This window comes from Lipotes vexillifer, unplaced genomic scaffold (assembly GCF_000442215.2).
Source record: "Lipotes vexillifer unplaced genomic scaffold, Lipotes_vexillifer_v1.1 scaffold235, whole genome shotgun sequence".
Lineage (NCBI taxonomy): Eukaryota > Metazoa > Chordata > Mammalia > Artiodactyla > Lipotidae > Lipotes > Lipotes vexillifer.
Window position 1 is genome coordinate 350020 of NW_006791020.1, and position 14292 is coordinate 364311.

The following is a 14292-nucleotide window of genomic DNA, read 5'->3' on the forward strand; positions in this document are numbered from 1 at the left end:
TGTTCCAGGTGCTATAGCAGAGTGCAGACATCCACTTGTACTGCTGGGTCACAGCTGCTTCTCGGCATGGTGTTGCTGACATTCATGGTGAGAAAGTAGCATGAGTCTTCTGTGTGATCTCAGGAGGAAGCCTATGCAAATTTTTTTCCACCTACCATTAAAAATCATGTCATGTGCCACCACAGTTCTCATGACTTAGGGAAATGCTGCTTTAGACCTTCATTTCCTCAAATGTGTCTTAGGTAATGAAATACCACCAGTTGTACCCCACCTTGTTCCTTAAATAGTCTTGGTATGGACTTATTAGCTTTTTAAAAGTGGTCCTCAAAGTGTCTAATAGCTGTGTTATAGTATCGGGAGTCCTGTGACTACCAACTCTTGCTGTTTGCTAATACCTGTTTTGTATACTTGAGTCAGTGTGAAGCAGTGGTTCTTGGAGGATAATGTAGTTAATCGAAAGACAGATCTGTTAGGATATGGCTGGAGTAACTAATTGTCCTCATTTTGAAAGTCTAGCTTGTGAGATTCCTAAATAGCTAAAGAATTGATTGATCATTAGGTTGAATTGGCAAAGGATCATACATAAGCTGTATATTTCTCTTGCAGATGTTTTTTCCAAATATGAATTCTGAAGTCAGGCCAGTTGTTGCTGTAGTGGCTTGGCACTGGGAGCTGGAGCATCTACAGCAGCTGTTGCTGGGGCCTCTGCTTGTGTCTGAGGGAGATCCTACTATACGGTTTTCTTTCTTGCCTGTTTGGCTTAATTTCCCAAAAGGACTTGATGCTCTGAGCATCTTCTGGCTTGCCACCTGGAGGCTGTGTAACTCTCTGTAAAGGTTCCATTAGTGTCAAAAGAAAGTAATATGTTCACTTGATCATTTGAATCACTTGGCATCACCCCTACCTTCCATGTCCCCTTATCCTTAAATCTCTTCTCCAGATCCATCCCAACACACCTAAATCATTTAGTAAACTGACTTCCTGCCAAATGTACTTAGTTTTGATTTAGTTAAGTTCAGCCAAACTATTCACTTGGGGGCAAGGAAGTGGAGAGAAGGAAGGGAAGCTTTCTGCTGTTTCTGAAGGTATATTTAAGGATATTCATGGAAAGTGGTATTATGACCTTACTGTACCCAGTTTCTTAGAGACTAAGGTCTGCTTTATGTTGAATGTCTCTCAGTTGAAAGGGAAAGAAAATGAACTTTATAAAGGCTTTTTAAATAATACCACTTTTTTTTTTGATCTTTAACATGATAGATAAATATTGGGTGTATTGAGTCTTCACAACCAGTCAGTACATTTTGTGTTGGGCCTATAAAGTAAGCTTTTGCAGATATGGTTGCTGGATATTACCTGTTTATTGCCAAACTTAGACCTTGACATATTTGATCCTTAATCTTATACTGCTCGTCAGCTTGTAGCTGTCCTTTATAGTTTCCAATCTAAATGTTTATGGCATCATTACTTACATACATTACATAATGTTCAGTGAAAATTCTCTTTATTACCTCAGGAAAATCTGCTAAGAAATTTTCCATTGGTCAGATCATGATAATAATGGTTTAAAAATTAATGTGAACCTTTTACAGTTAAGTACAGTGGTTTTAAAGATGGGAAAAGTGCATCACTATATCCATCGTGTACCTAATTAAAAAAATATTTAATATGGGAGTCTTTGGACTTGCCTACTCACCTGCACACACTTCTAGTCTTATTCTTTTCATTGCGATTGACAGCTTGGCCTTTCAGCTTTGGGAGGATGCTGTTTGAATAGACTTTATATTGTTTGAAAGGCCTTGTTAAACAACACTTAAGAAAAGAAAACACACTAACAGAAGACTATCTCTAACCCTCTTCAAATAAACAAAACTCAGAAACTTGACAGCGTATTTAAAAAGCATATTTGTCTAGAGCTTCTTTTATGAGTTTGTTCAGCCTTTACTGTGGGTCTTCATGGTAGCTTTTTGAAAGAAGCAGAAGCATGACAATCAGAGGTCATGTAGTCTTTTACTTTAAAGCAGGATCATCCAGCTCAGGCTGAATTTCAACAATATGTTAAATTTCTGATTTGTAGACATGGGTATTTTTTCTTACCAAATCCACTATTGTATTCCCTTTTAGACATCTTTCCTATGGAAAAGAAGATGGGAGAAAAATAAGCCTGTACCCAGTGAAAAGGAAAATAATAGCTAACATTTATCGAATACTTATTACGTGGTAGACACTATTCTAAGTACTTTTTACTTGTACTGGTTTATTTAATTTTTCTAACAACTCTGCGAGATACAGTTCCTCTTTATAATCTCATTTTATAGATGAGGAAACAGGTACAGAGAAGTTAAGTAACTTACCCAAAGTCTTGTAGGTAATAGATGGCACAGCTGGGATCCAAACCTCGGCAGTTCAACTCTGCTGACTACTATGCTGAATTGTCATTTAAAGTAGAAAGTTATATAATTATTTTAATTTTGTTTTAGTCATTGTAAATGTGACATTCTTTCACTGGGTAGAAATTTGGTTTCTGTTTCTAAGATCTCCACTGAAGTGATGAAGTGCATGTGGTCCATTACTGATGCTTCTCTGTTTCCAGTTTACCTTTAGAATCTCTGTAATAGTTCTAACTGCTTGGAGGAGAAAAGAATGGCACGTGAAAAACAGGGTTACATGGATTTTAGTTGCTTGGTTAATTGCTTTACAGCCCACTGGAGGCTTAAAGCTTGGCAAGAGAGACATGTGTTTCCTTGGTAGAATTCTCTCTGTTTACGAATCTGAAATTTCTAATGAACTAATGAGCTACATTAATAATTCTGTCCTGAACATTCTCTTTTTGCCTAGCATGTTTCGCCAAGGGATGCATGACTTGAAAGTCTGGCCTAACGTGGAAGCAGATGGATCAGAACCCACAAAAACTCCTGGCAGAACAAGCAGTACTCTCTCAGAAGATCAGATGAGCCGCCTTGCCAAGGTAAAAAAGAAGCTATTGGAACAGGTGGAAGGCTCTGAATGATGTCTGTTGTAGTATAAATTGACATTATGAATTCTGTCAGATTACTTTTTAATTTAAATTTAATCTTTTAATAATAGTTTTATTGAAATATAATTCACATACCATAAAGTTCACCCTTGGAAAGTGTACAGTTTAATGGTTTTTTAGTGAATTCACAAAGTTGTACGATCATCACCATTGTTTACTTTTAGACCATTTTTATCAAAAATATAACCATGTACCCATTAGCAGTCATTCCCTATTCCCTCCTTCCTCCAGCCCCTGTCAACCACTCATCCACTTTCTATCTCTGTAGATATTCCAATTCTTGACATTTCACGTAAAGAGAATCATAATACGTGGCCTTTTGTGTCTGTAATTCCAACAGATTTGAAAATGTAGAGCTTTTGGTGATAACCTTCAAGATGACCACCTACATTTTGGTAACATCGTCTTAAAGATGCAAGTGTTATTACATGCTAGAGATTCTTATATTGTTTGAAAGTGAAAATTTCTTATATTAGCCCGTCTAAATTACCCTCATTCCACCCCACCTCTCTTTTTGTAAATTGACTGAGTTATTACCTCTTTTTTTCAAAATTGTGTTAATGAAGTGTTTTCATTTAATGTTTGTATTTCTAAGTTCAATTCTATTCTCAAATCACAACAATATAACTTATGTTGTGAATATCTGTTCAAAAAGTACTATGTTAGATACTGTTTAAAGATGCTTTTATAGTACTTTTATTAAGAGACTTTCTTTTAATTTTTACATGTAATTTTCCTTTGTGATCTTATTAGTTACGGATGACTCTATTACGTCTGGAGAAAGTTTTAATGCCAAGCACTTTACAACTTTTTTGTTTTAGATTCCATATATATATGTGTTAGCATACAGTATTTGTTTTTCTCTTTCTGACTTATTTCACTCTGTATGACAGACTCTAGGTCCATCCACTTCACTACAGATAACTCAACTTTGTTTCCTTTTATGGCTGAGTAATATTGCACTGTATATATGTGTCATGTCTTCTTTATCCATTCATCTGTCAGTGGACACTTAGGGTGCTCCCAAGTCCTGGCTATTGTAAATAGTGTTTTAATGACCATTGTGGAACATGACTCTTTTTTAATTATGGTTTTCTCAGGGTATATGCCCAGTAGTGGGATTGCTGGGTCATATGGTAGTTCTGTTTTTAGTTTTCTAAGGAACCTCCATACTGTTCTCCATAGTGGCTGTATCAGTTTACATTCCCACCAACAGTGCAAGAGGGTTCCCTTTTCTCCACACTCTCTTCGGCATTTATTGTTTCTAGTTTTTTTTTTTTTTTTTCACAGTATGCGGGCCTCTCACTGTTGTGGCCTCTCCCGTTGCGGGGCACAGGCTCCGGACGCACAGATTCAGTGGCCATGGCTCATGGGCCCAGCTGCTCCGCGGCATGTGGGATCTTCCCGTACCGGGGCATGAACCCGTGTCCCCTGCATTGGCAGGCGACTCTCAACCACTGCACCACAGGGAAGCCCCTGTTTCTAGATTTTTTGATGATGGCCATTCTGACTGGTGTGAGGTGATACCTCATTATAGTTTTGATTGCATTTCTCTGACGATTAGTGATGATGAGCATCCTTTCATGTGTTTGTTGGCAGTCTGTATATCTTCTTTGGAGAAATGTCTATTTAGGTCTTCTGACCATTTTTGGATTGGGTTGTTATTTTTTGGATATTGAGCTGCGTGAGCTGCTTGTAAAGTTTGGAGATTAATCCTTTGTCAGTTGCTTCATTTGCAAATATTTTCTCCCATTCATAGTGTTGTCTTTTCGTCTTGGTTATGGTTTCCTTTGCTGTGCAAAAGTTTTGAAGTTTCATTGGGTCCCATTTGTTTATTTTTGTTTTTATTTCTATTTCTTTAGGAGGCGGGTCAAAAAGGATTTTGCTTTGATTTATGTCATAGAGTTTTCTGCCTATGTTTTCCTCAAAGAGTTTTATAGTGTCTGGCCTTACATTTAGGTCTTTAATCCATTTTGAGTCTATTTTTGTGTACAGTGTTAGGGAGTGTTCTAATTTCATTCTTTTAGATGTAGCTGTCATTTTCCCGGCACCACTTATTGAAGAGGCTGTCTTTTCTCCATTGTATTTTTTTGCCTCCTTTATCAAAAATAAGGTGACCATATGTGCATGGGTTTATCTCTGGACTTTCTATCCTGTTCTGTTGATCTATATTTCTGTTTTTCTGCCACTACAATACTGTCTTGATTACTGTAGCTTCGTAGTATAGTCTGAAGTCAGGGAGCCTGATTCCTCCAGCTCCGTTTTTCTTTCTCAAGATTGTTTGGGCTGTTCAGGGTCTTTTGTTTTTCAACACAAGTTGTGAAATTTTTTGTTCTAGTTCTATGAAAGATGCCATTGGCAGTTTGATAAGTATTGCATTGAATCTGTAGATTACTTTGGGTAATATAGTCATTTTCACACTGTTGATTCTTCCAATCCAAGAACATGGTATACCTCTCCATCTGTTTGTATCATCTTTAATTTCTTTCATCAGTGTCTTATGATTTTCTGCATACAGGTCTTTTGTCTCCTTAGGTAGGTTTATTCCTAGGTATTTTATTCTTTTTGTTGAAATAGTACATGGGACTGTTTCCTTAATTTTGCTTTCAGATTTTTCATCGTTAGTGTGTAGGAATACAAGAGATTTCTGTGCATTAATTTTGTAGTCTGCTACTTTACCAAATTCAGTGATTAGCTCTAGTAGTTTTCTGGTAGCATCTTTAGGATTCTCTATGTATAGTATTATGTCATCTGCAAACAGTGGCAGCTTTACTTCTTTTCCGATTTGCATTCCTTTTATTTCTTTTTCTAATCTGATTGCTGTGGCTAAAACTTCTAAAACTATGTTAAATAAGAGTGGTGAGAGTGGGCAACCTTGTCTTGTTCAGGATTTTAGTGGAAATCGTTTCAGTTTTTCACCATTGAGAACGATGTTGGCTGTGGGTTTGTCATATATGGCCTTTATTATGTTGAGGTAAGTTCCCTCTGTGCCTGCTTTCTGGAGAGTTTTTATCAAAAATGGGTGTTGAATTTAGTTGCAAGCTTTTTCTGCATCTATTGAGATTATCATATGGTTTTTATCCTTCAGGTTGTTTATGTGGTGTATCACATTGATTTGCATGTATTGAAGAATCCTTGCATTCCTGGGATAAACCCCACTTGATCATGGTGTATAATCCCTTTAATGTGCCTTTGGATTCTGTTTGCTCGTATTTTACTGAAGATTTTTGCATCGATGGTCATCAGTGATATTGGTCTGTACTTTTCTTTTTTTGTGATATCTTTGTCTGGTGTTGGTATCAGGGTGATGGTGGCTACCTAGAATGAGTTTGAGAGTGTTCCTCCCTCTGCTATATTTTGGAAGAGTTTGAGAAGGATAGGTGTTGGTTCTTCTCTAAATGTTTGATAGAATTCGCCTGTGAAACCATCTGGTCCTTGGCCTTTGTTTGTTGGAAGATTTTTTTTTTTTTTCTTGCGTTATGCGGGCCTCTCACTGTCGTGGCCTCTCCCATTTGTGGAGCACAGGCTCCGGACGTGCAGGCCCAGCGGCCATGGCCCACGGGCCCAGCCGCTCCGCGGCACGCGGGATCCTCCCGAAACGGGGCACGAACCCGCGTCTCCTGCATCGGCAGGCGGACTCTCAAGCACTGCGCCACCAGGGAAGCCCTGTTGGAAGATTTTTAATCACAGTTTCAATTTCAGTGCTTGTGTTTTGTCTGTTTATATTTTCTCTTTCTTCTTGGTTCAGTCTCAGAAGTTTGTGCGTTTCTAAGAATTTGTCCATTTCTTCCAGGTTGTCCATTTTATTGGCATATAGTTGCTTGTAGTAATCTCCCTTGATCCTTTGTGTTTCTGCAGTGTCAGTTGTTACTTCTCTTTTTCATTTCTAATTCTGTTGATCTGAGTCTTCTCCTTTTATTCTTGATGAGCCTGTCTAATGGTTAATCAATCTTGTTTATCTTCTCCAAGAACCAGCTTTTAGTTTTATTCATATTTTATATAGTTTTCTTCATTTCTTTTGCATTTATTTCTGATCTGATCTTTATGATTTCTTTCCTTCTGCTAACTTTGGGGTTTTTTGTTCTTCTTTGTCTAATTGCTTTAGTTGTAAGATTAGGTTGTTTGAGGTTTTTCTTGCTTCTTGAGGTAGGATTGTAATGCTTTAAACTTCCCTCTTAAAACTGCTTTTGCTGCATCCCGTAGGTTTTGGGCCATCTTGTTTTCAGTCATTTGTTTCTAGGTATTTTTTGATTTCCTCAGTTATTGCTTGATTATTTAGTTGCATATTGTTTAGCCTCCATGTGTTTGTATTTTTACAGTTTTTTTCCTGTAATTGATATCTAGTCTCATAGCATTGTGTTTGGAAAAGATACTTGATACGATTTCAATTTTCTTAAATTTACCAAGGCTTGATTTGTGACTGATGATATGATCTATCCTGGAGAATGTTCATGAGCACTGAGAAGAAAGAGTATTCTGTTGTTTTTGGATGGAATGTCCTATAAATGTCAATTAAGTCCATCTTGTTTAATGTATCATTTAAAGCTTGTGTTTCCTTATTTATTTTCATTTTGGATGATCTGTCCATTTGTGAAAGTTGGGTGTTAAATTCCCCTACTGTGATTGTGTTACTGTCAATTTCCCCTTTTATGGCTGTTAGCATTTGCTTTATGTATTGAGGTGCTCCTATGTTGGGTGCATAAATATTTACAATTGTTACATCTTTGTCTTGGCTGGATCCCGTGATCATTATGTAGTGTCCTTCTTTGTCTCTTTTAATAGTCTTTATTTTAAAGTCTATTTTGTCTGATATGAGAATTGCTGCTCCAGCTTTCTTTTGATTTCCATTTGCATGGAGTATCTTTTTCCATCCTGTCACTTTCAGTCTGTATGTGTCCCTTGGTCTGAAGTGGGTCTCTTGTAGACAGCATATGTATGGGTCTTGTTTTTGTATCCATTCAGCCAGTCTGTGTCTTTTGGTTGGAGCATTTAATCCATTTACATTTAAGGTAATTGTCAATATGTATGTTCCTATTACCATTTTCTTAATTGTTTTGGGTTTGTTATTGTAGGTCTTTTCCTTCTCTTGTGTTTCCTGCCTAGAGAAGTTCCTATAGCATTTGTTGTAAAGCTGGTTTGGTGGTGCTGAATTCACTTAGCTTTTGATTGTCTGTGAATGTTTTAATGTCTCCATCGAATCTGAATGAGATCCTTGCTTGGTTTTAGGTTTTTTCATTTCATCACTTTAAATATGTCCTGCCACTCGCTCTGGCTTGCAGAGTTTCTGCTGAACGATCAGCTCTTAACTTTATGGGGATTCCCTTGTATGTTTTTTGTTGTTTTTTCCTTGCTGCCTTTAATTTTTTCTTTGTATTTAGTTTTTGATAGTTTGATTAATATGTGTTTTGGCATGTTTCTCCTTGGATTTATTCTTTATGGAACTCTCTGTGCTCTCTAGACTTGATTGACTATTTCCTTTCCCATATTAGGGAAGTTTTCCACTATAATCTCTTCAGATATTTTCTCAGTCTCTTTTTTTTCCTCTTTTTCTTCTGGGACCCCTATATTTCAAACATTGCTGCATTTAATGTTGTCCCAGAGGTCTCTGAGACTGTCCTCAATTCTTTTCAATCTTTCTTCTTTATTCTGCTCTGCAGTAGTTATTTCTACTATTTTACCTTCCAGGTCACTTATCTGTTCTTCTGCCTCAGTTATTCTGCTGTTGATTCCTTCTAGAGAATTTTAAATTTCATTTATTGTGTTGTTCATCATTGTTTGCTCTTTAGTTCTTCTAGTTCCTTGTTAAAACTTTGTTTGTTCTGCATTGTATTTCCAAGATTTTGGATCATCTTTACTATCATTACTCTGAATTCTTTTTCAGGTAGACTGCCTATTTCCTCTTCATTTATTTGGTCTGATGGATTTTTACCTTACTCCTTTATCTGCTGTGTGTTTCTCTGTCTTCTCAGTTTGCTTAACTTACTGTGTTTGGGGTCTTCTTTCACCGGCTGCAGGTTCTTAGTTCCCATTGTATTTAGTGTCTGCCCCCAGTGGCTAAGGTTGGTTCAGTGGATTGTGTATGCTTCCTCATGGAGGGGACTGGTACCTGTCTTCTGGTGGATGAGGCTGGATCTTGTCTTTCTGGCTGGCAGGACCGTGTCTGGTGATGTGTTTTGGGGTGCCTGTGACCTTACTGTATTTTTAGGCAGCCTCTCTCCTGATGGGTGGTGGGGTTGTGTTCCTGTCTTGCTAGTTGTTTGGCATAGGGTGTCCAGCACTGTAGCTTAATGGTCATTGAGTGGAGCTGGGTCTTATCGTTGAGATGGAGATATCTGGGAGAGCTTTCGCTGTTTGACATTACGTGGAGCCGGGAAGTCTCTGATGGACCAGTGTCCTGAACTTGGCTCTCCCGCCTCAGAGGCACAGGTCTAACACCTGGCCGGAGCACCAAGACCCTGTCAGCCACATGGTTTAGAAGAAAAGGGAAAAAAAAAAGAAAGAAAGAAAAAAATAAAGTTATTAAAATAAAAAAAAAATTATTAAAAATAAAAAAATTTTAAAGTAATTAAAAAAAAGAAAAAAAAACAGAAATAACCTTAGGACAAATGGTAAAAGCAAAGTTATACAGACAAAAATCACACAAAGAAGCAATACACATTCACACTCACAAAAGGAGAAAAAGGAAAAAAAAAATCTATATATTAAAATAGAAACAGGAAGTGAGCAACCAAATCAATAAACAAATCTACCAATGATAATAAACTCTAAATACTAAAACCAGAAACAAATTAGATGCAGAAAGCAAACCCCAAGTCTACAGTTGCTCCCAAAGTCTGACGCCTCAATTTTGGGATGATTCATTGTCTCTTTAGGTATTCCAGAGATGCAGGGTACATCAAGGTGATTGTGTAGATTTAATCCACTGCTCCTGGGGCTGCTGGGAGAAATTTCCCTTTTCTTTTCTTTGTTTGCACAGCTTCTGGGGTTCAGCTTTGGATTTGGCCCTGCCTCTGCGTGTAGGTCACCTGAGGGCATCTGTTCTTAACTCAGACAGGACGGGGTTAAAGGAGCAGCTGATTAGGGGGCTGTGTCTCACTCAGGCCTGGGGGGAGGGAGGAGTACGGAATGCGGGGCTAGCCTGCAGCGGCAGAGGCAGGCATGACTTTGCAACAGCCTGAGATGTGCCATGTATTCTTCCATGGAAGTTGTCCCTGGATCACGGGACCCTGGCAGTGGCGCCTTGCACAGGCTTCTGGGAGTGCAGGTGTGGATAGTGACCTGTGCTTGCACACAGTATTGTTGGTGGCCGCAGCAGCAGCCTTAGCGTCTCATTCCCGTCTCTGTTGTCTATGCTGATAGCTGCGGCTGGCGCCCATCTCTGGAGGTCGTTGAGTCAGTGCTCTGAATCCCCTATCCTCGTGTACCCCGAAACAGTGGTCTCTTGCCTCTTTAGCAGTTCCAGACTCCCTCCCATCTAGCTGTGTCACACTAGCCCCCTTCAGGCTGTGTTCACGCAGCCAACCCCAGCCCTCTCCCTGGGATCTGACCTCTGAAGGTGGAGCCTCAGCTCCCAGCCCCCAACCGTCCAGGCAGGTGAGCAGACAAGCCTCTCAGGCTGGTGAGTGCTGGTCGGCACTGATCCTCTGTGTGGGAATCTCTTTGCTTTGCCCTCTGCCCCCCTATTGCTGCGCTGTCCTCTGTAGCTCTGAAGCTTCCCCCCCCCCCCGCCACCCCCATCTCCGCCAGTGAAGGGGCTTCCTAGTATGTGGAAACTTTTCCTCCTTCACAGCTCCCTCCCAGAGGTGCAGGTCCTGTCCCTCTTCTTTTCTCTCTGTTTTTTCTTTTGCCCTACCCAGGTACGTGGGGAGTTTCTTGCCTTTTGGGAAGTCTGAGGTCTTCCAGCATTCAGTAGGTGTTCTGTAGGAGATGTTCCACATGTAGATGTATTTCTGATGTATTTGTGGGGAGGAAGATGATCTCCATGTCTTACTCCTCTGCCATCTTGAAGGTCTCCAAGAATGAATGTTATAATTCATATAATAATGAAATTCTGAATTTGAGGGGGAATGGTCAGAGTCAAGAAATATAAAGCTATATAGTTGTGCAATTCATCCACTTAGGTTCTCTTATATTAAACAAATTATATAGGCTTCTATTCACATGTTCCTAATTTTTTCCCATTTATTTATTTATTTAAAATTTTTTTTTTTGCGGCACATGTGCCTCTCACCATCACAGCCTCTTCCATCGTGGAGCACAGGCTCCGGATGCGCAGGCCCAGCGGCCATGGCCCACGGGCCCAGCCGCCCTGTGGCATGCGGGATCCTCCCAGACCGGGGCACGAACCCATGTCCCCTGCAACAGCAGGTGGACTCCCAACCACTGCGCCATCAGGGAAGCCCTCTCATTTATTTTTGATGCAGATTTCAGAAATAATTTTTGTAACAACCGATTGACATTTTCCAAACAGCAGTAAATGCAGCATTAGAATTTGAAATGGACTTTTTAATGTAGCACAATGTTATAGTATACATTTCTCATTTTTATCTTTTGAATTTTATAGTAGGAGAAAAAGGTGTGACTTGATAATGATCAGCTTTTTTTATGGTTGTAACTATAACTCCTTAAAGAGTTGTTTGGGTTCATATTCTTTTGATTATCATTGTACATTTGCAGCTCTCAAAATGATGAGTAAGCATATGCAGAGCTAAATGAGGTATTGGGAAGAAGCCTTCTTAACAGTTTTGTCAATGGGTAGCAATCATCAACAGTCTAAATTCTTTATATTGAAGAGGATGGGAAGTAGGATCCTACTTTTTCAAGAGATATGTATTAAAATTTATACACTGACTATTACCGAGGGTGGCTAATAGTTTTTAAGTGAGTATTTATGCATTTGTTTCTAAATCTTTAAAATGGGGTTAAAAATTAATGAGAATAAGTCTTTCTTATGCAAATTGGAGATGAGCTCCTTTCAAAGTTCTTTTTCCCTAATAGAATTCTATTTCTTTCTTCTGAGTGGAGTGGAGCCTTCGGAGGTTGCTGTGCTGTGACAGCTTGCATTAGTGTTTAACTCATGTTCCCCAGAGACTAAATGGAAACCATTAAAACCAATAATTACTCTTCTTAAGGGGAAAAAGGCATCATGTTTGTAGCATTTTTGAAGGAAGTGCTCACCCTTTGAAGGAAGCGTTTTTTTAATGTTTTGGCACTTGGGCTAATATGTTTTATTCTTTTCTGTACAGCAGTTGGTCATGCTGTTTGAAGTTTCAGAACTGTTATATCCCTGCTGCTATTGAAGATGAATGTGTTTTATAAATGATGCTTTGGTTTGATTAAATTGGAAGCTTGGGCATTTGGAAGCACTTTTCAGTGGGAAGAGCACTGTAATATGAGGCAGAGATTTGGCCATCCTACCAGCTCTGGGAAAATAATTTCTAAGCCTGTAAAATCAGAAGTTTAGAATGGATATTTGAGGTCCCATGTAGCTATTCACATTCTATGGTTCTAAAAGTACTGCAATAGTAAATAATTGGGATTTTTTATTTACCTGGATTTTATAGTTAACCACCTTAATAGAGAAACAACATGCAGTCATCAGTTGGCAATTGTGGAATCGTTGTTCATGCCGTTCCTTTTCATCTGTAATACATAAGCCTAGAGTAAAGCATCTTTCAGGACCTGCCTAATGTGAATGATCTGGCTGTGCTCTTAGATTTTGTTTTTGTTGTTTTTCTTTTTTGGTTAGTGCCTGCTTCTTTACTTAAATTTTTCAGACTGGCTTTCTTAGTATTTCCCTTGCCTTATACCAGAAAAAGTATACTTTGATATTTGTTGTGGTCTTAACTTCTAAACTTACCAGAGAGTATACTTTGATACTTGGTATACTCTGAATTTAAAATTATACTTTGGTATTTGTTTGTTCCTTAAAATTATGCCCCAGTAGCTCTCTCCCTCCTTTTCTCCTCCTCTCATTTTTCTGGTTCCACATTAAAAAGTTTGTTGAGTTAGATTGTCATTCTCTTCCTCAAAACATTTCGAAATTGTCTTTGGTACAGTATTACAATATTTTGAAATTGTCTTTGGTACAGTATTACAATATTTTGAAATTGTTTTTGGTTCTTTAAAAACCTGGAAAAAAATGTCTATGCTATTGTTTCCATTTTCATGTAAAAGGAACAGATACTTCATTTTCTCACACTGTCATTTTAAGAAAAGAAATGAGTATTAAAATAGATGAGGTTTAAGTGGTTAGAACTGAATGGTTTCTTTCTTGTTGTACTTTGATTTTTCCAGTGAATTTACTCTAATTGTTGAGAAAGGTGGCTTAAGAGTAAAAACGTGTATATTAATCTTAATAATAGCAGAGCATAGTTACCATGCATTGTACCCATGAGCCAAAATAAATAGCATAGTGATGATTTTCAAACTGCAATTTAAGGGAGTTTATTCAGTTAAAGAACTGCTTTAGTCCTGGCTGCCTGGGGATAATAGGACAAGAGGGCTGTGAAATGAAGATGAGCTATTTAAATGGCCTATAAAGAGACAATGTTAGATAATTATTAAGCAAAGAACCTCAAACTCAAGCTGTACTAAATATTCTTATTCTGACTTATTGATAGAACTGAAAGTTAAGTTATAAGTGCAGTATGAATAACGGAATTTTAAAAGACTGATTTCTAGGTTTAACATTTTTTAAAAAGTCAAATCTTTTCAGAAAAGTTTTAGTGGAATTAACCTCTAATGATTTTACGTCATTTTGTGGACATGCCTAGTTTTCCTTTGAGGAAAAATTGAGTGTGAGAAAAGGAAACAAAACTGAATAGTCTTCGGACTTCCCTGGTGGTGCAGTGGTTAAGAATCCACCTGCCAATGCAGGGACCATGGGTTCGAGCCCTGGTCCTGGAAGATCCTACATGCTGCGGAGCAACTAAGCCCGTGCGCCACAGCTACCGAGCCTGTGCTCTGGAGTCCATGAGCCACAACTACTGAAGGCTGCGTGTCTAGAGCCTGTGCTCCGCAGCAAGAGAAGCCACCGCAATGAGAAGCCCGCTCACTGCAACGAAGAGTAGCCCTCGCTCGCCACAACTAGAGAAAGCCCGCGGAAGCAATGAAGACCCAACACAGCCAAAAATAAAATTAAGTAAATAAATTTTTAAAAAACTGAATAGTCTTTAGTTCTTATTTTTTATGACTTGCATTTCTTAGACTTACTAGGGAACAGGAAGAAAATTAATATATTGAAATATACTCTTTCC

General features: G+C 38.5%; 1 protein-coding gene across 2 annotated transcripts in view; it reads left to right on the forward strand.

Moving 5' to 3' along the window:
• Positions 1-14292, forward strand: part of PIK3C3 (phosphatidylinositol 3-kinase catalytic subunit type 3) — a 161886-nt gene that overhangs the window by 11800 nt on the left and 135794 nt on the right. For both annotated transcript variants that reach the window (XM_007464169.1, XM_007464170.1), the window contains one exon: positions 2836-2965. In XM_007464169.1, the coding sequence (XP_007464231.1) occupies positions 2836-2965 (130 nt within the window). The remainder of the gene's footprint in view (positions 1-2835; positions 2966-14292) is intronic.